Genomic DNA, 26,064 nt, shown 5'->3' on the forward strand with positions numbered 1-26,064 from the left:
CCATGATGGGAACGAGAAGTGAAGAGTGTGCTGGTCCACTCAAGACCTACTTGTGGGCTCTCCATAGGCATCTGGTTGTCTACTGTATGAACAAGATGCTGGGCTGGATTGGGCTTTCTTCTAATCCAGCAAGACTATTCTTAAGGTTTTTATTTAGTAATGTATGCAGACTTGGTGCATGTAAACATTGGGCTATCTGTGATGGTATTTGCACATTGTGCATATAAAGACAACACTAGCCATGTCCCTCCACTGATATAAGAAATGTCAACTTACCCTGGGGCCAGTAATAGTATAAACATAATGTGTAAAGGTGAGATAGGAAAAAATTATGGCTCTTATTTGAATTTTGCATTTATGTCTTTGTCTTCATCTCGTAATTCATTATAGAGCATTCTTAGTACTTATTTCATGGGACACAGGTGGCGCTGTGGGTTAAAGCCTCAGCGCCTAGGACTTGCTGATCGAAAGGTCGGCGGTTCGAATCCCTGCTGCGGGGTGCGCTCCCGCTGCTCGGTCCCAGCGCCTGCCAACCTAGCAGTTCGAAAGCACCTCCGGGTGCAAGTAGATAAATAGGGACCGCTTACCAGCGGGAAGGTAAACGGCGTTTCCGTGTGCAGCTCTGGCTCGCCAGAGCAGCGATGTCACACTGGCCATGTGACCCGGAAGTGTCTCCGGACAGCGCTGGCCCCTGGCCTCTTAAGTGAGATGGGCGCACAACCCCAGAGTCTGTCAAGACTGGCCCGTACGGGCAGGGGTACCTTTACCTTTAGTACTTATTTCAACATCTGGATTGCAACAAAATAGGATATCCCTGCTGTGGTGAATGATGCAAACAAATTTTTTTACGATAAAGTCACTACACGGAGAAAAAATAGATAAACAAATGCACAAAAGTAGACATCACCTTCAGGGAACTAGGAAAAAAAGTGGTTGGGGAGGGAAGGCAGACAGTCTGGTTCCCTATTATCTTCACAAGTCAAGGTCATGTTACTTAACGAATACATTATCTGTCAATAAAGCTGAACACTGCAAGCAGATTCTTGTGTATGAAGATGTGAGATGCATGCACGGCAAAGAAAAGGAGAAATATAAGGCAAAAGAAATACTGTTTCAGTTTTTCAAGGAGGCTGCCTATATAAACTCTTGATATCTGTCTAACTCATAATGTAAGAAGAATTGTGCTTGGTTAGACCAAAGCCAATTTAAGGGTCCAGTACCAGTGCAGGGGAAATACTTCTTTCTCATTAATGCATCATTGTTCCTATGATTATTTTGTTGTTGCTTATATATACAAACAGCAGCTCTGGGCGAGGTTAGAGTGATGGGGGGGGGGCTGGCTCATTTGGCCCCACAGGGACTGAGGGAGGCGAAACAAGTGTCTTTGCTGTTTGTTTTTGTGCATGCCTCACAGCAACAACAAAAAAGCCAGCTGCTCAAGCCACTTTAAGAAGTCCAGATTGTTGTTGAGGGCTTCCAAAAACGGCATAATTCCAGACTGCCCCTTTAAATTACTATTTTTTTAAATGATAGTAATAACAACAAAAAGTAACCGTTGAATGAGAGCAGAGTAGTGGAATAGGAATATGAAATGTTCCTTGCTCACATTTAATCATATATTATTGTAACTACAGTAAATAATAAACAAACTATTCTGGAACATAGCTTGGACTTCAGATATTTTCTGTATTCTTCACCTGTGGAACCTGAATACACAGAGGCTGGATCAAGTCACCCCTGGCCAATTTCCTTCTTTAATGTTGCAAAACCCAAGGATATTGGGGTCACAGCATCTTATATGATGTTAGCCTAATGCCAAAGGGTGTGAAATTGGTCTGGAGCTAAGTCATTTATCACCCACAGAGAGAGAAACGGGATGTCATGTGGAGTGGAAAAAAAATCTCTGACTAGTTTGTTTAATTCTGTGCCTCTCTGTATGTCAATATAATTTATTAAGCTTGCTTCAAAATATCAGTGAAATTGGGACTATGTTGGACTGTGGTTTGAAGACTGCAGTTCTAAAAATTAGTTCCTGTTTAGAACCCGTCACTGAATGTTACCCCATGCTGCAAGCTTTATAACATTTATATTCCTTGAATAGGGATGCGGGTGGTGCTGTGATCTAAACCACTGAACTTGCCAATTGGAAGGTCGGCAGTTCGAATCCCTGCTCCGGTGTGAGCTCCCGTTGCTCGGTCCCTGCTCCTGCCAACCTAGCAGTTTGAAGGCATGTCAAATTGCAAGTAGATAAATAGGTACCACTCTGGCGGGGAGGTAAATGGCATTTCCGTGTGCTGCTCTGGTTTGCCAGAAGCAGCTTAGTCATGCTGGCCACATGACCCGGAAGCTGTCTGTGGACAAACACCAGCTCCCTCAGCCAGTAAAGCAAGATGAGCGCCCCAACCCCAGAGCTATCCGCGACTGGACTTAACTGTCAGGGGTCCCTTTACTTTTTATTCCTTGAATATGAGGCAAGTTTTATGTACATGGATATAAGGAACATATTTGTTTTACTTCTATATAGGGTTACTATAATTAAGTGTAATCTGTCTCTGATATGTTGATGATGGATTTCAAATATTTGTTTTGGAAAACGTAACATACAAAAACATTTGTGTGTACTTTCACACAGTATTTATTTTTATCCCACCCTCCTCATTGATACCCATTGTGCATACAGTACTTAAAAACAGTGCTATTTTTCTAGAAAAAGAGATGTCAGAACTCACCATGAACGCTGTCTCCCTTGTTCTCTTACAATGGCAATGAAAGCCACCTGAGAGTTGCCAGCACTGAGTTCCAGCTGAAAAAAAATCCCTGCTTAACAGTACAATCAGATGCCATGCATCTATATTATTAGTGTTTATAATACCGATAGCATTTTGCCAACTTCATTTATTTTTATACCATTAGTTGGATGAGGAAATGGGCAAATTAGGCATTGAGTGTGGGAGGTTAGTGATCTACTAGCATTGCTGAATTATGGTAAGAGTAAGATTTGCCTCCAATTGGTGACTTGAGAGTTGTGCATGTACACTTACTGTGACAATGATTCTCACTTTCTTTTACTATCGGAGAATTTGTAGCAAGATAGAAAACATAAAAAACTGAAATACTCTCTGAAACAATCTGGCTGTGCAATAATTTTTTTCTTGACATTGCAAAAAGTTGTATAACCTATAATATTTCCCCCCGATAATTTTGAGGTTACTCAGTATTGTCTATAATATACAAATACACAGCAAGCACTATCTTTTGCCAGCTGACAGTTTCGAGTTACTGCAATGCAGTAGTGAGTTTGTGTATTCATGGGCAAGATGTTTGGTTAGTGATATTCATTGGCACAGTGTTTACATTTTCCACTCATTTTCATGTTTTTAAAGATAAATATTTTTATATATATATATATATATATTTATTAGGTTTTTTAAAGAAGAAAAATACAATAATAATAAACAATATTGCTTTGTTTTAACAAAGTTTCATATCATCCTTGAGCTTCCTCACGCCTCCCGCTCCCATTTACATCGTTAATAAATTTTTGTCAAGCAAATTATCATCTTATTTCCAAATTTTGTGACCGCTTAATTAATTACAATAAAATGGTTCTCCTACCAATTTGTTTTCTCTTAATCTCTCTTATCATCAATTCCTGATCTATTGTGTTTTTAAAGATAAATAGAATTCGTAGAATGTTGTTGATTGTCCACAGGAACTTACTTCAGATGAGAATATGAGAGACACAGCCTGTAATCCTACAGGCACTGAACTGGTTTTGTAAAGGGTTGCATTGACAATCATATGAAAGTACCGGTGACCATAGCATGATAACTTTTCATGAACTTTACCCCAAAACATAGATAATGCATTTTTCTTCAAGCCTGATATAGTTGTGAGTCGAGGCCCCGCCCCCGCTTGGAGATAAAATAAGACACATGGACATAAGTATTTAGGTTAATGGGCTAAAAAAGGCCCCAACTTTATTGGTTACAGAATGTGAGTGGTATTGGCTTAGGCATTGGATCGAACAGACTATAATTGACTCCTGCCTGCTCTGCCGGGAGTCACGCAAGGGTTAACAACCTGTAGGGGGAGCTTGTTGATGCAAATCAACTGGAAGCTTTCCCCTAGAGTCACCGGGGGTCCTGCTATGGCCCTAGACACCACCAGGGCATTGGACAGGAACCACGACCGCAGGATTCCTTCAAGGGAATACAGTGGTACCTCGGATTACATACGCTTCAGGTTACATATGCTTCAGGTTACAGACTCCACTAACCCAGAAATAGTGCTTCAGGTTAAGAACTTTGCTTCAGGATGAGAACAGAAATCGTGCTCTGGCAACACAGCAGCAGGAGGCCCCATTAGCTAAAGTGGTGCTTCAGGTTAAGAACAGTTTCAGGTTAAGTACAGACCTCCGGAACGAATTAAGTACTTAACCCGAGGTACCACTGTACCCTTCAAGGGGAGGGGTAGGTGATGGCCACAACTTCCCCTCCGACACACAACACATTTTCCATTGCCTAACCGCCAAACCTTACCAAGTTGTGACAATTTGCTACGAGGTAGGTGAAAAACCAAGTGGCTGGTGCCAATCTGCCAAGTGGAAAAATTCCTACCAGGCCCCTTGGACAACCAAGGCAGCCAACCAAAGTCCATAGCAAGGTCAGGAGCAAAACCTAGAGGGAGTGTGGGTGGGTGATCTGAGGAAACCAGGAACAAGGAGGAGGAGCCCATGAGCCCGCGGCCATTTTAAACAGCAAAACCACGCCCCACCCACCCAGCTGGATTGGCCGGCTGGGTGGCGTGACGCGGGCACAGGGCTCAATGATGCAGGGGGTTTGGTTAACCCCCCCTGCGAGCGCGGGAAGCGGTTCCCGCTCACAACAGCTCCCCTCCATAAAGAGGAGAGGCTTTCTCAGCTTTTCAGAGGGGTGACCATTAGCACTACATACCTTGAGTTTTTAAGAGAGGGGATGGCATAGACATGAGATACTGTAAGAAAACTACTTAAATGAACCTAATCAGAAAGAAATGTAGACTGGGGGAAAAAGTCTTCTCAGGTGTTCTATTGTTGAGGCCATCTGTTTTGATTTGATGCTTTGTTGGCTGTCTCCTGGTATATATTGTTACTTAGATTGCAGCATTACTTCTCCTTTATTGAATAGATTGAAACAACAATTACTTGCAGCTGCAGGAGAAAATGGGACTTTCTAAATCAATAATGTTCTTTATATAGAAAGAGTGTGTGTCACTTAATTTTGAGCTGACTTGGTTATATTTCAAGATGGGGAAGATTGGTTTTTTTTAACTACAAAAGCTTTCTTAACTTCATACGGTCACAAATTTTTCATTGCTAAAATCTCATTCACATGTATTCGCCTAAAAGAAGTGAATGTCTAAGGGATAGCTCTTTTTTGCGAATTTGTCAAAAAGCTCAACAACTTTGGGCAAAACTAAAAAGCAACTTTTCTGTCCGGATTTCACTGTTTGAAATATGGCAACCCTAGGAAGGAGGAATAAATGAAAATTGGCTTACCATTCCTTTCTTATCACCTACAATTTGTATGTATTAAAATTCTGGGAAATTTATAAATCAGTTTTAAAAAGAAAATTGCCTCCTCCCTCTTCCCCCTGGCCTTTCCACTCATGTAGGACTGCACAGGATTAAAGAGCCTTCCAGCAACAGAAGTGCACAATTTGTCCTTCAAATGTGAACTGGAAACAAATGTTAATGAACAATGCATGCTGCCTTGGTTCTTGAAGAGGTCTCCCGGTCTACCTTGGGAGGAGAATGGTTGTGTGGGTTGAAAGGTTCGTCTCAGGAGACCTCTGGGGCTCCTTAATGTTGCAGTCAACCAGAAACCAGAGAGGGACCTTTTTTTTCTAACACTCACTGGTACATTTCAGACTTCTTTCAGATAGCCTGTCTCCTTCTGATAGCTCCTTCATCCTTTTTCTATTGACACAGCTTGCTGAGTGGGGTGGCATTGCTATTGCTGCTTGGAAGGGAGACTCAAAGCTATTGGGGGGAGCTGAGTGGCAAACCAGTGGGAGCACTAACCTGACTCCATTGGTGTGCCTACTAGGGTGCCATTTACAAGGGGGAGTGGGGGCCAGCCCCCCCATATATTCAAGAAGGGGGCCGGGGCCTCCCAAATTTCCATGGAGATTCTGAAAAGGAAGCTCCATGATGAAGATGCTTGGTCCTGCCGTGTCCTTTTGACAGGTGTCAGGGATGTGCCAGAGCGAAGCATCTTTGCCCCGTGCATCCCTTTCAAAAAGGTAAGGCAGCTGGTGGTGGGTGGGTGCAGGATGGTGGGCTGAATCGGCCTGGCCAGGTGGGGGGGGGGCGTCACACATGTGATGATATGCATGTGCGACGGGCCCTCCAATGTTGGCCACAACTTGACACTGCTGGTGCCTAAACAAGTGACATTAACTATGTGTCACTTAATTTTGAGCCAACTTGGTTATATTTTAGGTTGGGAAACTGGGGTGAGGGGGGCTTTTGAATGGGCAGGCAACACATTTTGAAAAAAAAAATTTCATACTGTTTCAAATATACCCTGTAGCTTTCCCTACTTAGAGCCTTCAATCAGTGATTCGAACAAGAGCAAACATTTCTGTTAGCGCATGATCCTCATGGATTACTACACTTCAGAAGGTATAATGCTATTACCCTTGTCAAAGAAAACATTTCAGCTAACATGCTATCTGCTCTCTTTGCCATCAGCTTTTGAGTTTACAAGTGTGCTATGAATAAATGTCCATTTGCACAACATACAGATAAATGGCAAGGCTGTATTATTTAAAAAATGTATTTCTATGGAAAATATTCTGAAAGAGGTATGCGAACAATAGCATTTTTAAAAACTCTTTCCTATCTGTGTAGCTTTCAGGAGAACTACACTTGATTAACAAACGATCCCAATAGACTTTTAGCTTGATTCTTCTTGGCTCTACTGAAACACAGGGAAGACCTGGATTGGGGATTTTGAAATAACAAAAGTAATGAAAGTACTATGATAAGGTTCCCATTGTCCAATTGTCATGAGCCCTGCAAAGCTACTGGGCTTGGACTTGGGTTGTCAGGCCCTGATAGATGAGGAGGAAGAAATTGGGGTGGTGGACTTAAGGGTGGGAACTGGGATTGGAGAAGGGGGCTCTCTCTGTTGAGCCTCGACTTTAGCCACTTTTGAAGAGAAAGCTGGGATGCTGGCTCCTCCTCTTCCTGACCTCCTGGCAGCGCAGAGAGTCTCAGTGGCAGCTGGGGAGGGCAACCCAAGTGGTGAGGCAACTCTGGAGGTGGCAGTGACTCATCAGGAGCTTGGACAGTATATTTTGCTGGCTGACAAGTAGCAGCAAATTATGGTTTGCTAAAAATGGAAAGTGTGGGAGGGTTCAGGGAAAGCGAGATTCTAAGCCATGGTTTGAAGCAGCTCTGGAGAGGAAACATGTGAAGTGGTTCATTAATCTAAACTTACCCTTCATTGTATGAAGAAGATAAGAAGAAGAGTTTGGATTTGATATCCCGCTTTTTCACTACCCGAAGGAGTCTCAAAGCAGCTAACATTCCACTTTCCCTTCCTCCCCCACAACAAACACTCTGTGAGGTGAGTGGGGCTGAGAGACTTCAAGAAGTGTGACTAGCCCAAGGTCACCCAGCAGCTGCATGTGGAGGAGCGGGGAAGCGAACCCGGTTCACCAGATTATGAGTCTATCGCTCTTAACCACTACACCACACTGGCTCTCATGAGTGGAGCTTAAGACAGTAGTGGATGGAACCAGAGCCAAAAGAGGGTGAAGCCACCCATCTCTCTCTCTCTCTCTGACACCCCCTTTTCTTCTTCTTGAGAGCCAGTGTGGTGTAGTGGTTAAGAGTGGTAGTCTCGTAATCTGGGTAACCGGGTTCGTGTCTCCACTCCTCCACATGCAGCTGCTGGGTGACCTTGGGCCAGTCACACTTCTTTGAAGTCTCTCAGCCCCACTCACCTCACAGGGTGTTTGTTGTGGGGGAGGAAGGGAAAGGAGATTGTTAGCCGCTTTGAGACTCCTGAAGGGGAGTGAAAGGCGGGATATCAAGTCCAAACTCTTCTTCTTCTTCTTCTTCTTCCCAGGAGTGGACAGTGCATGGCATGGTACCAAGGCACTGCCCTCTCAAGCGTGATATTGCTATTGTTTTAACACTCTGTCAAAGCCCACCCAGTGCTCCCACTGGGGCACCCACAGAGCCCTGACCTCGCTGCTGCCCTGTCCCATCCCAGTAGGTGGCAGTGATGCCACTGTTGGGGAGGATGGTGGCACCACATCGCCCCTCTGATCCTGCTCTCTCTCTTTCCACCCCTGCCAGCTGGCAGCCAGGAGAGAGATGGATTGCTATTGCCAGTGGTCCGAACTGGTCACTTGCAGAAGGTTTTTGAAATTCAGCTGAGGGCCACAAAAGAATACAGCCCTAGGGGCCGCGGGTAGCCCACCCCGTTCTAATCTTCTAAATGAAAAATGTATGCATGTTACCATTTTTAAACAAATGTGTTGTTCTGAGACTCACAGAAATGTAGCCAATCTATCACTGAGCTAAACCTTGCAGGTATTTTGTATTTTCTCACATGGCTCTCATGTTCCCTGACAGGATGATGAAGTAGTGCTTCAGTGCGTTGCCAACATCCACAAAGAGCAGCGCAAGTTCTGCCTGGCAGCTGAGGGGCTGGGGAACCGCTTGTGCTTTTTGGAACCAACTTCAGAAGCAAAAGTAAGGCTCCCTTCTGCAAGGGTGTTTTTTGTGTTTTTTTAAAAGTTAGTGTAATTGATGGTCATTAATTTACAAATGCTATTAAGAAATTTAATTGTGCTTCCTATAATAGATGATATACTGTATATATAGAATGCAAAATTTGCTAATTCACCAAGTTTTGCTGAATCGTATATATTCTCAAGTTAAAGCGTTTGCTGCCAACCACTTTGTGATTCAAGGACCCGCCACCCGCTTGGGGATAAGAAAGACACATTGACATAGTATATTAGGTAGATGGGCTAAAAAAAGGCCACAACTTTATTGATTACAGCATGTGAGAGGTATTGGCTTAGGCATTGGATAAAACAACAGAGCGTGACTCCACCCCCGCAGGGAGTGGTGAGTCTAACAAGGGTTAACCACCAGTGGGAGGAGCCTGTTGATGCAAATACAACTGAAGGCTCCCCCTGATGTCACTGGGGGTTGTGCCATAGCCCTAGCCACCAGCAAGGGCGTCAGACAGGATCCATGACCGCCAGATTCCTTTACTAGAATACCCATAAAGTGGAGGGGTAGGCGATGGCCACACCCTGCTCTCCAATACACAAACATATTCCAATGCCTAACCACCAACACCTAAAAGTTGTGACAATTTGCTACGAGGTAGGTGAAAAACCAAGAGGCTGGTGCCAATTTGCCAGATGGATAAAAATTCCTACCGGGCCCCTTGGACAACCAAGGCAACCAACCACAGGTCCATAGCAATGTCAAGAACCAAGCAATGAACTAAAGGGAGGATGGGTGGGTGATCCGACAAAAACCAGCAGTGGAATGAAAGAGAAGTGCTGCCGTGGCTGCATTTGAGCGGCTAAACCCTGCCCCCAAACCTCCACCTGATTGGTTGGCTACCTGGGGCGTGGTGTGGCAGCCAGGCCAGCTGGGCAGGGGCTGGAACGCCCCCTGCCAACGCAGGAAATGGCTCCTGCTCACAACTCCTCCCCTCTGTAAGGAGGAGAGGCTTTGCAATTCAAGGTTTGAAACTGCATATTGGACTGCATGGCCCACCTGAGTGTGGAACAGTGGGGAGCTCAGATTGAGTCTAGTCAGTGAGTACAGTTTTCTTCATTATTTTGAAGCTTATAGCAACTGAGGAAAAATAATATTACAACATTTCTGTGAGTCATGTGTTTATTACTCCCGTTTTACAGATTGGGAATGGGAGGTGGGAGATGGTGGCTTATCTGAGTCAACTTTCTGATCAGGAACATTATGTCCACTCCCCAGGTCAGGCTGGTCAGAGCTCAGAACAGGGCTGTTGCTTGAGCAACGAAGCAGCTACGATTGGGAGGCTATATAGGAGCTTGAGGTTCCACTTGTTGCTGGCTTTCAGCCAGCCTCTTATATAGGCAGGTGTTTCTATGTGTTTCCCCTTTCTCTCAAATAGCCTCAAGTGCAGCTAGATAGACATTTGACCACAGTCTTGAACCTCCTGCTTGGCTTGCTGTCTCCTCTGCCTCTGTGACCACAGAAGGGTCTGAGAGCTGCCCAGGAAACCAGGCAGCGGTTGTGGGGTATGAGGAATCTCAGGTTTGATACACACACAGTGGAAGTTGCTCCCACTACCAATCATCATAAAGCTGACATTTATGCAATTGATTTAAAGTTTGCATGCCCAGATCTTCTGTGATACAAGTGTATGCATTCTTTGTGTGTGAGTGGGAGTTTATGATATTCTGGTCTGTGCACATGTGGCAGTTCCAGACACCTTAGGCATATTCAAAATCTAGTAATAACAATAATTGTATATAGCCCTTCATCCGTAGATCTCAGGGTGGTTCACAATCTAAAAATACAAGATAAAAAACACAAAACACATAACAAAAACAAGACCCAAAACAAACCAGAACACCCCTCCCCCCACTTAAACTTCTGGTAGTACACAGCACCCCTTCTGTAAAAAATAAAAATAAAATAAAACCAATTTTTCCACCAGTAAACATAACTTGATCTGTCAACCTAGCTACAAATAGCAGGTTACTGTCTAGTTTTGGTACAAAGAGTGCTTTTACAGTTTTACCCAAGTGTTCCAAATGAACTGGGCCTTTAGCCTGAATTTGCTGTTTCGTGCTGGCAGCTAGAGATACTGCCTCCCTTTCAGTCTTAGACATGGACAGAAACATATTCTTATCAAAACACATGTGTTACATCATTCTGCTATCTATAATCCCGCTCCTGGCTGCTATTGCTTACTTTTGCAATCATCACCTGCTTACATGTTGTCTGCTGAAACTGCTTCCTGTTTTGAATGCCTTCAGCTTGTGTCTTTTGCCCCTGTCCCTTCTTCACTCCTGGAGAGTTGCGTTTCAGATGTGTCTCCCATCCACAGTTGAAGCATCTGTGGACATGTAAAGCTCTGGAATCTGGCTTTGCTGTCACATTCCCTGTAGATTCTGGCTGCATCCTCTGGGAAGAAATGTATTCCCAGTTCTGCCTTTTCTCCCACTCCACAAGTAGTCTGTTGGTCACAGATTCCACAAACAGTTGATCCTCTAGGATGGCTTCAATTGTCCTGTCACAACTGTTACTCAGCGATGACAGAATAATATAACGTTTTGCCACAGGGTTAAATTCCATTCCCCACTGACTCAGCTCACTGAAGAGACCTCCAATTCCTTGAAGATGCAATGGCAGAGAATCTCCAGGATTTAGGCTTGCCCTGTACAACTTCCATGTCAAGTACACCTTGCTTCCAGCCGTTGCATGGAGGTAAAAGTTATGCAAAGCTGTCCATATTGCCTTCGCACTGTCTGAGCCTCTAATTAGTGCCAATTGACTTCCACTCCCAGTGTGATAGTGGCTTGCACCTTCTCTCCTCCTTTTAGAGTCCAGTTGCCCTTAAGAGAAGGGGGCAATTCTTATCAATTGCTATCTACAATCCCTCTCTTTTGAGCAACATCTGCATCTTGAAGCTCCAATTTGAGTAATTCCTTTATGACAGCTGTTCCAACCACAGCCCAGTTGTCATACTCTGCGCCATCCTGCATTAGCTCTGCAGACACATCACAGCCGCTCACCTCCCTGGAATCCATCAAGGAAAACTTACTGCTTCAATTTCAGCCTGTGTCTCTGCTGGTGCCCTTCCAGGCAGCTGCCAATTTACCGCTTGCTGGGCTCTGGTAGTTGTCTCCTTAAGATGTTTGGAATCTCAGGTGAGATACCCACACAGTGGCAGTTGTTCCCACCACCAGTCACCAGATAGTTTACTGTTGCAGAAGATAAGGCTCAGTAAAACAGTTCTGGGAACAGATATACAGATACAGATACATACAAAATATCTCTGTTGCTCTAAATAAGTTCAGCGAGTCAAGATGTAACACTGGACAAGTAACCCTTCAGGCTAATTGACTAACCAACAGACAGATTAACTACAGACTAACAAACTACTGAGCTGACATGCATTAATCACAAATATAATCAGGGTACTGGGCTGTTACCATAGTAACTGGCTTGGCTGACCATGCACCTGTGATTAATTCATCCATGGGGTGATTTATGCTCCTGAAGGAAATTAACCCCTTCTCAAGTTCAGTTTCTCCAGCTTTCTTGGGACAGGGATGCCTGGGTCCAATAGCTTTTCAGAGTCAGTGCAGTGAGGAAATTTTGTTGAGGGATTCTTCCTGTTACTCCTCAGATAAGTTCCAGATCTGGGCAGGGCTGAACACTGTGATCTATCCAATGGATCTCTCTCTTTTTTTTATTTACTGAAGTATTCTGTTTCATAAATATTTGCCTTAAACATGTTATTGATAGAAGTTTGCTAACAAACTTTCTATTGCTTTGGCATTTCGCTTTCTCGTCTGCTGAACTGCTTCTGCCAGAGACACCATCTCCTTTTAGTCATTGACATAAAGTGTAGCTTTAGTGAAGGCTGACTCAGTGAATAAGTAATGCAGCAGCAAGCTAATTGAATGTGTCTAAGACAGTGGATGAGAAACTGAGAAGATGAGGGGGATGAGGAAAATCTGCAACAAGAACAAAAAAGGCATGAGTGAATTAATGGAAATGCTATAGTGCAGGCTCTAGAAAGGGGAGGCAGGGAAGAATGAGGATACCAAAATCATTCAATTCCCAGCTGCACCTATGAGCCTACTTGAGCCAAGGGAGGTGGAAGTGGAAGTAAGTTGAGGGAAGAGCAAGGCAGAGGAATGAACAGGTGGGCAACTAGAGCAAGGTTTTTGGCATATAGCAGTCTTCTCCCACCTGATGCCCACCAGATGTTTTGGACTGCATCTCCTATCACCAGCAGCCAGCATGATCATTGGTAGCCAGGAATGATGAGAGTTGTAGTCCAAAACATATGGAGGGAACCAGGTTAGGATAAGACTGGTATATAGAATATAAGGATTTTGTTAGATGCTTTGTGGTGATAGGATATGAACTCATAAAGATATGGCGCTTCTGTGCCTTTAAGAACCTTGGTTTTCTTGCACCAGTTCAGCTGAGGCTCAAGGAGATGCTGAGCAAGGGCCCAGAGTAGAAATAACCCAAGAAATAACCAATAGCAGAGAACAGTGGTGATCTAGAGACCACGTGGGGACCAAAGCCATGTTTCTGACAGGAGTCAGAGCCTATCTAAGTAAGATCTTAAGTACTGGAGCAGATCAGATAATTGCGTAGGCTCTGTCCTTCACATGGGAGCTGGAAGGATCTTTAAGGCACCTTGCACTTTAATGTTTTGGGGAGGCCTCTGTACATCTTCTCTTCTCTCAGGTAAGGTTTATGGAGGCTTAAGAGGCCTTGGGTGAGTGGTGTCCTACTGCAAAATAGGATGTTTAATGGCTTCAAAATGATCAATGAGCTGGAGTAACTCAACTAAGAGGAAAGGTAACATGACAGGAGTAAAGGGGGACATGATAGAGCTTTTCATAATAAAGCATGGTATAGAGAAGGTGAATGTTGTCCCTGTCTACTAATTCTGGATCCAGGGACCATCCAATGAAGCCCAATAGTGGCAGTTTCATTACAGGGGAAAGAGGCACACAGCACATACTTAACATGGAATTTTCTACCACAAGATGTGGTGATGACCACCATCTTGGAAGGCTTTAAAAATGGGATAAGAAAATTGATAGAAGATAAGATGATCAATGGCTACTAGTCATGATGGCTGTATATTACTCTCAGTATTTGAGACTGTAAGCCTCTGAATGCCAGCTGCTGAACAGCATGTGCGGGAAAGGGCTATTGTGCTTAAGTTCTGTTTTTGAGCTTCTCACAGTCATCTGGTTGGTTTTTGTCAAAAGAGAATGCTGGACTAGATAGGGCTTTGTTCTGATCCAAGAGGGCTTTTCTTGTGAGAACTCCAAAAGCCTGGGGTTTGTGTTCAGTTAATAATAATAATAATAATAATAATAATAATAATAATAATAATAAATTAATAATAATGTTGTTGTTTAGTTGTGTCCAATTCCTCATGACCCCATGTACCAGAGCATGCCAGGCACTCCTGTTTTCCACTGCCTCCCGCAGTTTGGTCAAACTCAGGTTGGTAGCTTCAAGAACACCGTCCAACCATCTCGTACTCTGTTGTCCCCTTCTCCTTGTTCCCTCCATCTTTCCCAACATCAGGGTCTTTTCCAGGGAGTCTTCTCTTCTCATGAGGTGGCCAAAGTATTGGAGCCTCAGCTTCACGATCTGTCCTTCCAGTGAGCACTCAGGGCTGAATTCCTTAAAAATCGATAGGTTTGATCTATTGATTAATAATAATTAATAATAATAATTAATAATTTAGAAATCCAATCTACTTTCCCAGAACAACCCGTAGATTTCTCTTCCTTACATCACTCTCTGAACAGAGTTAAGGAACATGGGACCCACAAAGGCAGATTCCTATACCTCAGAGTTGCTGTCATGACCATAGGGCAGGAAAAGACCTAGGCAGCCTCTGTTACTCTGTCACAATGTAACTCCCATCCAGCTGTTCACCCTTGTTCCCCTACCTGATGGAATGGAAAAATTCACATTATTTAAATAGAAATTGCCATTAAGAAGTTGGCAACTGTGACTCATTATTAAAATAAGAGTCGCTGCTCCGCCTGCATGAGAAAGGAAAGCTACATCAAAAGAAAGTGACAGACTGTGGCATAACCACCTATTCCCGAATGACAGATTTATGCTTGCATTTTGCATGACCGAAATGAATTTTAATAATTAATTGCACTGTTCTGCTAGCTTAGAGAATTGTGAGGTCTGTGTAACCACTAACCGTTTTATAAATGCTGGACATTGAAAGGCCATGAGGCTTGGGGTTTTTTTGCTGTTTACTGGCAAATAATTACCTTCAGTTTATTTTACCCCACTTTTAAATTGCTTGGCTGACTTCTACCAGAACAGCAGAAAGTGTCCATCTATAAGATTTTGATATTTCAAGTTGCCTGTAAACACAGCACAAGTTGGACCAAGGATGTGTCATGATGGGGGCTTAGTATTGGAAATGGGTAATTCAGATAGCACAAAGAGTCACTGACAACAGGCCACTCGCAATAGGATTTTTTACTTTAACTTACCAGCTTTTTCCTAGAAAGGGAGGGTGGCAGTCACCATCAACAGAAGCCCTGTTCACTGTAAGTTGTGCTTGCACAATGGGATTCTGCCTCTTCCTCTACTGCACCCTCCATGCCCTCTCCAAATCAGCTCCAGAGGATTGGGGGAACACCTAGAACAGATTTGGGGATGCAAGGGAAGGATAAGGAGAGAATTTTTCATTGTGCAAGGAGAAATCATTGTGCTAATGAAATGTTCGTGTTAACACTATGTTGAAAACAAACCATAACATAACTTTTATTCTAACAGCACCCTTTCTCTCTGCAAAATGGCATGGAACCACAATTTCCCCATTCACTTAACAATAAATCATTATCTCAAAGAAACATTCTTACTAGGAGGAAACCTTTGCCATAAACCATCATTTTCTCTCTATATCAGAATTCAATACATTTTATTAACTTATAAGATCCATTTAAATAGATTAAAATACCAACCCCAATGGTAAAAAATAAATAAATAGTTTTTAGGTCATTCCGTTGAGTGCTAACGCAGTGAATCAATATATCTGCTCCTCAACAGTTTTGTGCCAGTGCTTTTTATAGTTTGGAATGGTGGTTTCGGCTTGGCTAACATAAACTGTACCTAAGTCAAAAAGTTAGGAGACTTGTAGTTCCAGGAATCGATTGAATGGTATTCAAGCATAATCTAGATGCACCAGTGCTTTCTTTAAAAGAAGAAGATGATTACTGCAGAATTTAGCAGAAATGTATAAAATATAATCAAATTTATTGTATTGCAATCAGACAGAATGTGCTATATAGATACCTATTTCTATGTACTGCCACTGGAATATAGACAGTGGGATCTGTGTTCACAAAGCCTGTCAAGAGGAAATCCTATGGGCTTAGCCTTAGCATTGTACAAAGTTCCTGCAGCATCAACTAGACTGAAGATTGGTTTACATATGCATGCATATCGCTTGATATTTTTTTCATGATTATTCAAGAGTAGGTGACTGGCAGCTGGATGTATGAGAGTTGGACTCCCTTCTGTGATTGGCATCCAGGTGCTGAGTTTCTAACATCTACTTGATCCAGCCATAATTTATTGTAGATCACAGGAGGCAGGGGCATCCACCAACACTCTCCTGGGGGCCAGCACTACCATTGCTTCTGGGTTGGGGGCACATAGGGAATTGAGTACACAACATCTCCAACTCCCATTGTGTCCGAGATGAGCCATAAATAGCTGTGAATCAGGAGCTGGGAGTCAAGAATCAGGAGCCAGACGCCTGTAATTGCAGCTACTCCAAAGAGAAACCACAGTCTGAACAGGAAGCTTCTCCAGGTGAGGGAGCAACTGACCAACCTGAGAGTTGGCTTGCAACAATACAAATTGTTGGTTCTCCTGTCTTTGAAAATCTAAAATCTATCTGTTACCAGGTCTGTTTCCTGAATCCCATGTCTTTATAAGGACCTAACCCCTAGGGGTGCCATGTATAGCTATGGTGGCAGTGACCAAGTAGTAATGATTTATTTGCCAAGCAGAATCAAAAAGCCTAACCACTGCAGCAGCATTTCACTATAATGCCGCTCTCCTTTTTTCCATTGCGTGCTGAGGTCCCCCAAAACCCCTACCCCAATAACTCACACATCACACATAATTTTTGTTTAAGGTTTTTTGGCATAATTTTGGCCACAACTTTATTATCATACAAATTGAGAGTGGTTGCTTAGGCATTGGTTATGACTAGCTGTTCCCCCCCCCCGCCTTTGGGGGACAGCACTGACTCCCTAGTCAGTCCCGGAGGAACAAGATCAGGGTCAGCTGGAGCTGCGAAACAGACCCTCAGCTACCACCGCATGTTCCTTGAAGCTTACGCGGCCCGCACCCTGCCGTCAGGGTTTGGACGAAGGGGATGGTAAGCTTCAGAATTCCTTTAACGGAATACCCGTCAGCAGCAGCATAGGAGGGGCAGGCACAGCCAATCCATACCCCTCCACCAACCAATTTTAACCAATGCCTAACCGCCAACCTTACAAGTTGTGATGATTTGCTAAGCAGTAGGCAAAACCCAAAAGGCACGCACTAATCAGCCAATTGGAAAAATTCCTACTGGGCCCCGCACCAATGCGAACGACCCCATGACAGGCATAGCAAGGTCAAAGCGCAAGCCCAACAAGCGAGGGCGGGCGGGAGATCCGGTGTCCACAGCAAAAGAGAAAGAGAAAGCTGTGGACCTTGCTTATATATAGGCATTGATCCCACCCCTAAATTGGCAACATCAAATTTACCCCAGTAACAAAATCCCCCAATCTGCTTCAGGCCCATAGCCATCTATGGCCTGGCAACTAAATGGGGTTTTGCTTGGCCCCATCCGCAACACGTGCTCTCTTTTAATGAGAACACGCTTTCCCCAACACCCAGGGCTGTCTTAAGCATATCCAGCCCTGTGTTGCAAAGATCCCTCCGGTGCCCCACTCCCCGTTTCCTAGAGTTGTCGACCGCTCTCCTCCCGCGGGGCTTGGGAAGGAAGCTGCATGTCCGCCAGCCATATGGTTGATGGGGCGCAGCTGGCGGGTGTGCAGGAGGGAAAGGGGAGGCCACCGGCAAAGCCACGCAGCTCCCCCACTCACTGGGGTGCCCCTGAGAGGCTGGCGCCCTGACGCAATGCGCCAGTAAACCCAATGGGAAGGACGGCTCTGCCACCACCACCGCTGCACAGACTGTAGTCACAGGGCTAGAGTAACAAACCCTCCTGCATAGCCTATGCTGAGAAAGATGGAATTGTCATTGTGCTGATCTACAACAATTTTTAAAATATATTGTGGTATACTTGTTAATTTATCACATAGGACAATGTATTTTTGTATTTTGTATTGAGGAAGATAGGGTTGGTTTGGAGAACTGCTGCATAACCCTACACAGATTTACTTAGAAGTAAGTTCCATTGAGTTCCATGATTGTAGCCTTTTTACACTCCGCTGGAAATGGTTAGTAATAAGTATGTAAGTTATATAACAGACTGTGAAGAGAAAAAGGGTGTGACTTCCTGTGACCCAAATCTACAGTCTGTAATTGTTTCATTGCCTGTTTATACATAAAAAATACTGTGCCTTCACCCAGCCTAGGCCTCAAGGTGTGAGAATGAGATAAAGAAAATAATTTTATAACTAAAATAGAATCTGCCAGCATGGTGCATACTTGTCTTGTGTCTTCAAATGCCTGAGAAAACTTTCTCTCTCCTTATTACAGTCTGAGAATCCGAGAGAAAATGCAAATGAAATTCTAATTAAGATAATAAGCAGAAATCACAACTTAGTAAAATTGTGCTCATATTGCTGAAGTTTTCTAATACACTAATGGCTTCAATCAAATCAAGCATTATCTGCACACAGTAGCTGCTTATTCATTTTTAGCAGCTCTTGCTAATTTTAATGGCCATAACAGAGCCTGATCAAAGCCCTTTAAAGTCACGTTGATTTCTATGACAAAGTTATGGGTGCACACACTTAACTCGTTCTTACTAAAATTAGTGGGATGGAAAGAGCTTAGCTCAATTTTGCCTGTACTTTTGGAGCTGGAGCTGTAGTCCTTCTGCTCTTTACGTGGATAGCATATAATTAATTAATCTGCCAAACGTACTGTCTTCTATCTTGTTTGTTCACAACCTGAAGAAATTTCCCTGGTGGTTTTAAAGAATAATTACTATGCATTCATGGTACTTTGCAACGGTGCTCATTGCCCCATTTTCTGAACCTGCAAAGTACAGCTGCTGTTTTGTTCTTAGTGTTCATTAGATTGATAGAAGCGAAGATGTGAATACAATTTTTATGGTCTTCAAACTTCTAATATGCCAGAAGCTGACTTTAAGTAAAACAGCTGTAATGCTGCATTTTGTTCTGTCTGGGTTACTTTGTTGCCTCACCTATCTGTGAAGATTAATGGGAGAACTATATCGCTGCAATTAGAATGTGTTCTACATTTCACTAGTTGATGAATGTAAACCATTTTCTTCATTGCTCTATTGGGCTCTGCAGCTTGGTGGCTGCCCAGTATTTCAGTAGTATAATACAACTGCACTATTTACCACACTAATAACAAGAACTGGCCTTCCAATGTATTTCTGAAGCAAGATTTGTTGCCTGCGGCAATTGCCAGATGTGACTCTTTTCAACACTGGAACCTGCATGACCAGGGCACAGAAATGTAATCTGGAAGGCAAATTTGATGCAGTATTTAGTAGTCTGCCGCTAAAAGCCATGAAAAAATTATTATACCTAAAATATTTTTAAGATGTGCCTGTGTGACGTTCTTTGAAACTTTTTCTACAAAGGAGATTCCACATCCTCTGTGGGGAGCTTCCTCCATTGCTGAACTCCTCTCTGAGGTAGGAGTCCACCCTCCTTACCGAAATATATTGTTGCATGCCATCGCAGTCTCCGAGTTGTGCGAGACACCCAGGGTTCACTACCTTCACCCCAACAGTATGACGAAGACTGAGCAAGCTCAACTGCTGCAGAATGCTGAATAACTGGCTAGTTGGGAGATACTGGGAAAGTGGGAGAGGGGAAGGGAGGGGGGAAGAAATGGAACAGAATATCCTGGAAGAAGAGGAGCTTGCTGGCTGGAACCCTGAAGAGGAACACTTGCTATAGAAACATTTTTTAAAAAAATTGCATTTGCATCCTGACTTTTTTCCAAGAAGAAGAAGAGGAGGAGGAGGAGGAGTTTGGATATGATATCCCGCTTTATCACTACTGGAGTCTCAAAGCAGCTAACAATCTCCTTTCCCTTCCTCCTCCACAACAAACACTCTGTGAGGTGAGTGAGGCTGAGAGACTTCAAGAAGTGTGACTAGCCCAAGGTCACCCAGCAGCTGCATGTGGAGGAGCGGAGACGCGAACCCAGTTCACCAGATTACGAGTCCACCGCTCTTAACCACTACACCACACCACACTGACCAAGGGGGTCAAGACATAGTTCTCCCATCTCTATAATATCCTTACAACACTCCTGTGAAATAAGTTAAGCTGAGTAAGAGTGACTTACCTATGAGCACCCAGGTCATGATTGTGTGAGGCTTGAACCTTGGTTTTCCCAGTCTTAGTTTTTACACAGTGAATTTGTCACTTCTCAAATGAAACTTAGAGAGTGAGCAAGTCTGTGTTAGGGGTATCTAGTACAGACCTTTCCTACCACCATTGATTATATTTTTGCAACCTCAGCTATGCATGTTTACTTAGAAGTAAATGTGAGTTAAATTGGTCTTACTCCCAGTTAATAGTGCCCAGGATTGCAGCCTTAATCTGATTCAGCCTGTTTTTATCAACTTTATTTCCATTTCTCCATCCTAGAATTAAACTCAAGCATTGCAGCTGCTTTAGGCCTCTTTCCCTGGGTGTCTTATAGATGAATAGTCTTTTAGTAGCATCAAGTATTCCTAGGAATAACTATAATTATTAAATGAACTAGAGAGAATTTACAGTAGTGATGTAAGAACACTACAGCAGTCTTAATAGCTACCTCTGCATTGTTAAGACAGGTATCTTTGGATGTTCTTGTGCTGTGGACTATGTCTTCCTGAAAAGTGGTGACTTTGGCAGGCTGCTGCTGGTAAATAAATGAGAGAAGCTGATATAAAGCTGAGAAATTAAAGGCTCAGAAATCCACAATGAAATGTGGACATTGATTTGATAATGCTTTAAATGATCATTCCCCAAATTGGTGATAACATTTTAAAAGGGCAAAATTACTTGGAAGTTATTTCACAACAGTATGTAAGAGTTTTGCATTGAGGACCCTGGGTGGCTAATTAACATTATTCACTTACCATCTCATTATCCTTGCTTATTGAAGTGCCTAAATGAAACAGATTCTCATCTGATTTAGTCTATTGTGCCCAACAGCTTTACAAAACCAAGTCAATGATTATTTTTAAGGCATTTGAGATTGTTAGATAAACAACTCTAACCTTATTGTATATTACAATGCTTTAAACCATTTGCTAGGAATTATGTTCATATTATTCAGAAGTAGTAGTTGAAGCATGACAGAAGAATAACCCTATACCTGCTCCAGAGTCCCAACAGAGGGGAGGCAGATGTGGCAAGAGCCCCCTGCCCCCAACAGGTCTGGAGGGACAGAGCACCCCCCCCCCAAAAGAGTATCCCTCCCTGCCACAGATGACCAGGCAAAATGTCTGCACACGAGGCTTATCTGTTGAAGAATAGGGAGAAATGTTTTCTAGACTAGAAGGCAGCAACCCACTGCATTGCTTTGCTTTCTTTCTGTGCCTTGGGAATGGCTGAGTTTTGCTGTGGAGGGAGAAACCAAGATGAACTGAGCTGAAGTCAGCATATAGATGTGGAGAGAGATCAGAATAATACAGTACTCATAAACCAGATTAAATTTGTCAGTCAAAATTCAACAGCAATGAACGCCTCCGCACTTAAAAAGACTTCTGGTGTTTCTACCTTGCAAGAAGTTCTTGATAATGTACAATGGTGGCTGATCTTATTGAGACTAGCAGTGTAGAAGGCAGGTGCAATCATAGAATTGTACAGTTGGAAGGGATCCTGGGGGATTTAGTCCAACCCTCTGCAATGCAATCTGTACTAGACCATACTAAACGATGGCCATCCCACCTCTGCTTAAAAACCTCCAAGGAAAGAGAGTCCACTACCTCTTGTGGGAGTCTGTTTCACTGTTGAACAGCTACTGTCAGAAAGTTCTTCCTGATGTTTGGTTGGAATCTCCTTTCTTGTAACTTGAATCCATTGGTTCAGGTCCTACCCTCCGGAGCTGGAGAAAACAGGCTCGCTCCATCTTCCATGTGACAGCCCTTTAGGTATTTGAAGATGGCTATCTTATCTCATCTCATCTCAGTCTCCTCTTTACCAGACTAAACATATCCATTTCCCTCAACTGGTCCTCATAAGGCTTGGTTTCTAGACCCCTGATCATCTGGGTCACTCTCCTCTGCACACGTTCCAGCTTGTCAATATTCTTTTGAAATTATGGTACCCAGAAGTAGATGCAGTACTCCAGGTGTGGTCTCACCAAGGCAGACTAGAGTGGTACTATTACTTCCCTTGATCTGGACACTATACTTCTGTTGATGCAGCCTAAGATAGCATTAGCTTTTTCTGCTGCTACAACACTGTCATGGACAGAATGCAGGGAGGAACCAGCTGAGGAACCACCAAGGGAAGAAGGCTCAGAGCCTGGCGATTGGTAGTGGGACGACAATGAGTGGTCAGAGGGAGAAGACTGGGAAGAGGAGGTGTTGGAAGCTGAAGAGGCAACAGGGTTTAGTGAGCTGAAGGAGTCTGTGGCAGAGTGAAGTCCAGAATCAGAGGCAGAAACTGAAGCAGGGAAGTGGGAGGAGGGTGGCCATCAGGCAGAGATGAATCAGCCTGGTGAAGAATCACAGGTGTGTCCCCCCCCCCCCGTCCTGCTGCAATAAGCTCCCCTCTCCCAGAATCAGGCAGGGTAGTGGCAGGCTCTGTTTGCTTGGAAAAAAGCCTGGAGAGGAGAGGTTTGGGGACTTCCAGTCTTGGCAGCCAATTCATGGGGCAAGACCTACCAGGGGTGAGTTCTGTGCTCATTAGGCCAGACACTCAGCCAAGTCTGAAGACCGTGTTTTTGCTAATAAAGGGTTAACTTTGACCGGTGTGATTTACTGCCAGCTCACTCTTTGACAATCACACTTAAGCTTGTGATCTAAGACCCCTAGATCCTTTCCACATGTACTGCTAAGCAAGCCAGGTGTCCCCCATCTTATATTTCTGTAGCTGGTTGTTCCTGCCAAAGTGTAGAACCTTACATTTGTCCCTACTGAAATGCATTTTGTTGGCTTGGCCTATCAGTGACTTAGGCCCAAACTAAGTACTTGTTATTGCCTCCGTTCTCTATGTTGAGTTACCACTTGGACTGTAAGAAGGCAGGCAGGTGGGGACTGGCTGAGGACAGACTGGGCTTGGTGGGGCAGTGTGCCATTTGTCTTAGTAGACCAGCATCCACTGATTTAATGTGAAAATGTAGGATCATTGCCACATCTTGAATTCCTTCACTATTAACCAGCTTTCCCGGTATTATTTTGTTGTTGGCTTTGGGTTTTATGGAATATCTGATTATAGGATATCAGAAATAAATGAGAGAATTCAGATGAGTTTTCAACACCAACAGGGTTGAGAGAAAGATAGAGTTGGAAAGGGAAGCCAGTCAGCAGCATTAAGAGTGCAGGTTGAAAAGACCTTGATCTATGTGGCTACAATTAAAGAATCACGAGAACTAGAGTTATAGACACTATAATCAAATTAGCCACAGGGAATTTTTCCTTTCCTATTATGTCACCTAATTAGCCTAGCAAATCCCTTGGCTATGGATATGAAAAATAGGGACATGTTGCTCAAAGCTTTTGTCCTCTGCTTGTCTCCCATTAACAATTAGGGAACGTTTGCTGACATGGCCTTTGTAATATTATGTTTTGATATATTTTAAATCAAACTTTGGTTTTTTAGAACGTGACCTTCACAGAGTAACTGTTGGGTCTGCGTAATGCAATCACTTCTGCCAAATGTATGAAGAGAGAAAAGGGCATTTTGCTGAGTTCTGTGTTGTCGATCTCGAAGATAGCAACACTGTTAATTGAACAAGAGGGAACGACTGTGCGAGCACTGAATATTTAACATTTTTGTTGCTCAATAGTTTAACTGTAATGAGCAGCGACAGCCTATATATTACAGGAGCAAATGTTTTATTTATATATTAATACGTGCAATGGTAGCAGTCTAAAAAGCGCAACTCCATTACCAGCCAGGAACATCGAACACTTCATTGTTTGTAATACACTCTCCATGGCATTCGTCTTTTTAGCAAACTTTATCAGTCGCTTAGTGGCTAGAAATGTGAAGGCACAGGAAAAAATTTGGGGCGGGGGAAATCCCTAACAACAACAACAACAAAATATTATGGTCTTTTCCCCAGGCCTTCACATCTTTTAATTTTCTTTGCAAGAAAGTTCCAAGATGGGCTTTAAAATACTGGTACATCTCTATTAAAAATGTTGTTTTTTCTTGTAAAATAAAAGTTGCTGTATGTAACAACTAGACTTCGGGTGCCACACTGTGGTTTTAAAAGGACTGAGTGACCTTGCATGAATGGTACTTAGAGCACACGTTAGTTGACCCCTGCCCACAAAAAACAATTTCCTCAAATCTAAATAATTAGCAAGAAGGCTAGAATAGGACATAGTATCAGAAATATTTTTATTCATTAGTATCGTCATCAGCTCTTTAACAAAGCGTGTTCTCCCTAACAGAGAGCACGTGTTGCGGTTGGGGGAACAGGCCACTGTGTCATGACTAGGCAAATTTGGAAAACCCAAACCTGTAAAGGGTTAATTGGGTTGCTGGGGAATTTTAAGTGTTGCCAATTCGGAGGAGGGGTCAGAATCTATAAATATAGGAGCCAGACGTTGGGAAGTCCTCTTGGCTGTTTTGCAACGGATCACCCGCCCCCCTCCCTTTTATAGGGTGGTTCTTTGATGCTATTGACCTTGCTATGCCTGTCATGGGGTCGTTCGCCTTGGTGCGGGGGCCTGGTAGGAATTTTGCCATATGGCTGATTGGCTGTTGCCATTTGGTTTTTGCCTACTGCGTAGCAAATCGTCACAACTTGTAAGGTTGGCGGTTAGGCATTGGTTAATTGGTTCTTGGAGGGGTAAGTGCCTATCCCTCCAAATGATGCGGAAAGGGAATTCCGTTAAAGGAATCCAGGGGCTTGCCATTCTTTCGTCCTTGTCCGTGGTGCCGGACTTGGGCCGTGCAAGCCCCACCGGAACATGAGGGTGAGAAGTGTTGGACTGATTCCCGGCCTCATTTCTCTCCCAATACTTGTTTCCCATGCTGGCTTCCGGTGGAGTCCGGAAGGGACCAGCTCTGTCCTTGGGGGGCAAGGACAGATAGTCAAACCAATGCCTAAGCAACCACTCACATTTTTTGTATTGAAATAAAGTTGTGGCCAAAATTATGCCAAAAACCTAAACAAAAATTGAAGTGTGAAGTGTGAATTTTTGGGGGGTGGCACTGTGGGACTCAACACGCAACAACGCATTCCCGAGCAAAGTATTTGCTGAGGGAAGGGTCTAGCTTAGTGGCAGAGCATTGCTTTGCATGCAGAAGCTCTAGATTTAATCGCTGGCACCTCCAGGTTGGTCTGGGAGAGGCCCCCTGTCTCAAGCCCTGGAGAGCCACTGCCAATCAGCACAGACTCTACTGAGCTAAATGTAGCTGTGATCTTCTTCTGTATAATACAGCTCCCTGTTTTCCTATGAGCCACCAGTAGAGCACCGTTCCAGCCAAAATCTTGAATGCTTCTTCAATGAGCTTTTGTGAGCAACGCTCCAAATCACCTAAATCAAAGATCGGGGACCTGTGGCTCTCCAGATGTCCCATTAGCTCTAGCCAGCAGGGCCAATAGTTACAGCTGTTGGGAGCTGTTGCACAAACAACATCTGCAGGGCCACATGTTCCCATTCCTGGCCCAACCTTTATGGCAAGCAAGTGAAGGAATTCCTTTAAAGCTTTGGGCTGCAAACAGATTTTGCTGAGCTGTGATACACACACACACACACACACGGTTCTGTCATCTATGTTTTAATGTTATTTAAAAGACATTTCATTGATTTTATTGTACATTGTCTAGGACTGGTACTTAAAATTACATATAACTAAGCTCAGTTGGTTAGAGCATGTTGTTGATATTGCCAAGGTTTCAGG

At 43.6% G+C, this 26,064-nt stretch overlaps 1 protein-coding gene across 1 annotated transcript in view; it reads left to right on the forward strand.

Annotated features, from left to right (window-relative positions):
• The window catches only part of RYR3 (ryanodine receptor 3), a 282,690-nt gene that overhangs the window by 45,830 nt on the left and 210,796 nt on the right, over window positions 1-26,064 (forward strand). The window contains exon 2 of the mRNA XM_081886370.1: window positions 8,633-8,752. Coding sequence (XP_081742496.1) covers window positions 8,633-8,752 — 120 coding nt within the window. The remainder of the gene's footprint in view (window positions 1-8,632; window positions 8,753-26,064) is intronic.

Source organism: Podarcis melisellensis (genome assembly GCF_964234715.1).
Source record: "Podarcis melisellensis genome assembly, chromosome: 1".
NCBI classification, from domain to species: Eukaryota; Metazoa; Chordata; class Lepidosauria; order Squamata; family Lacertidae; genus Podarcis; species Podarcis melisellensis.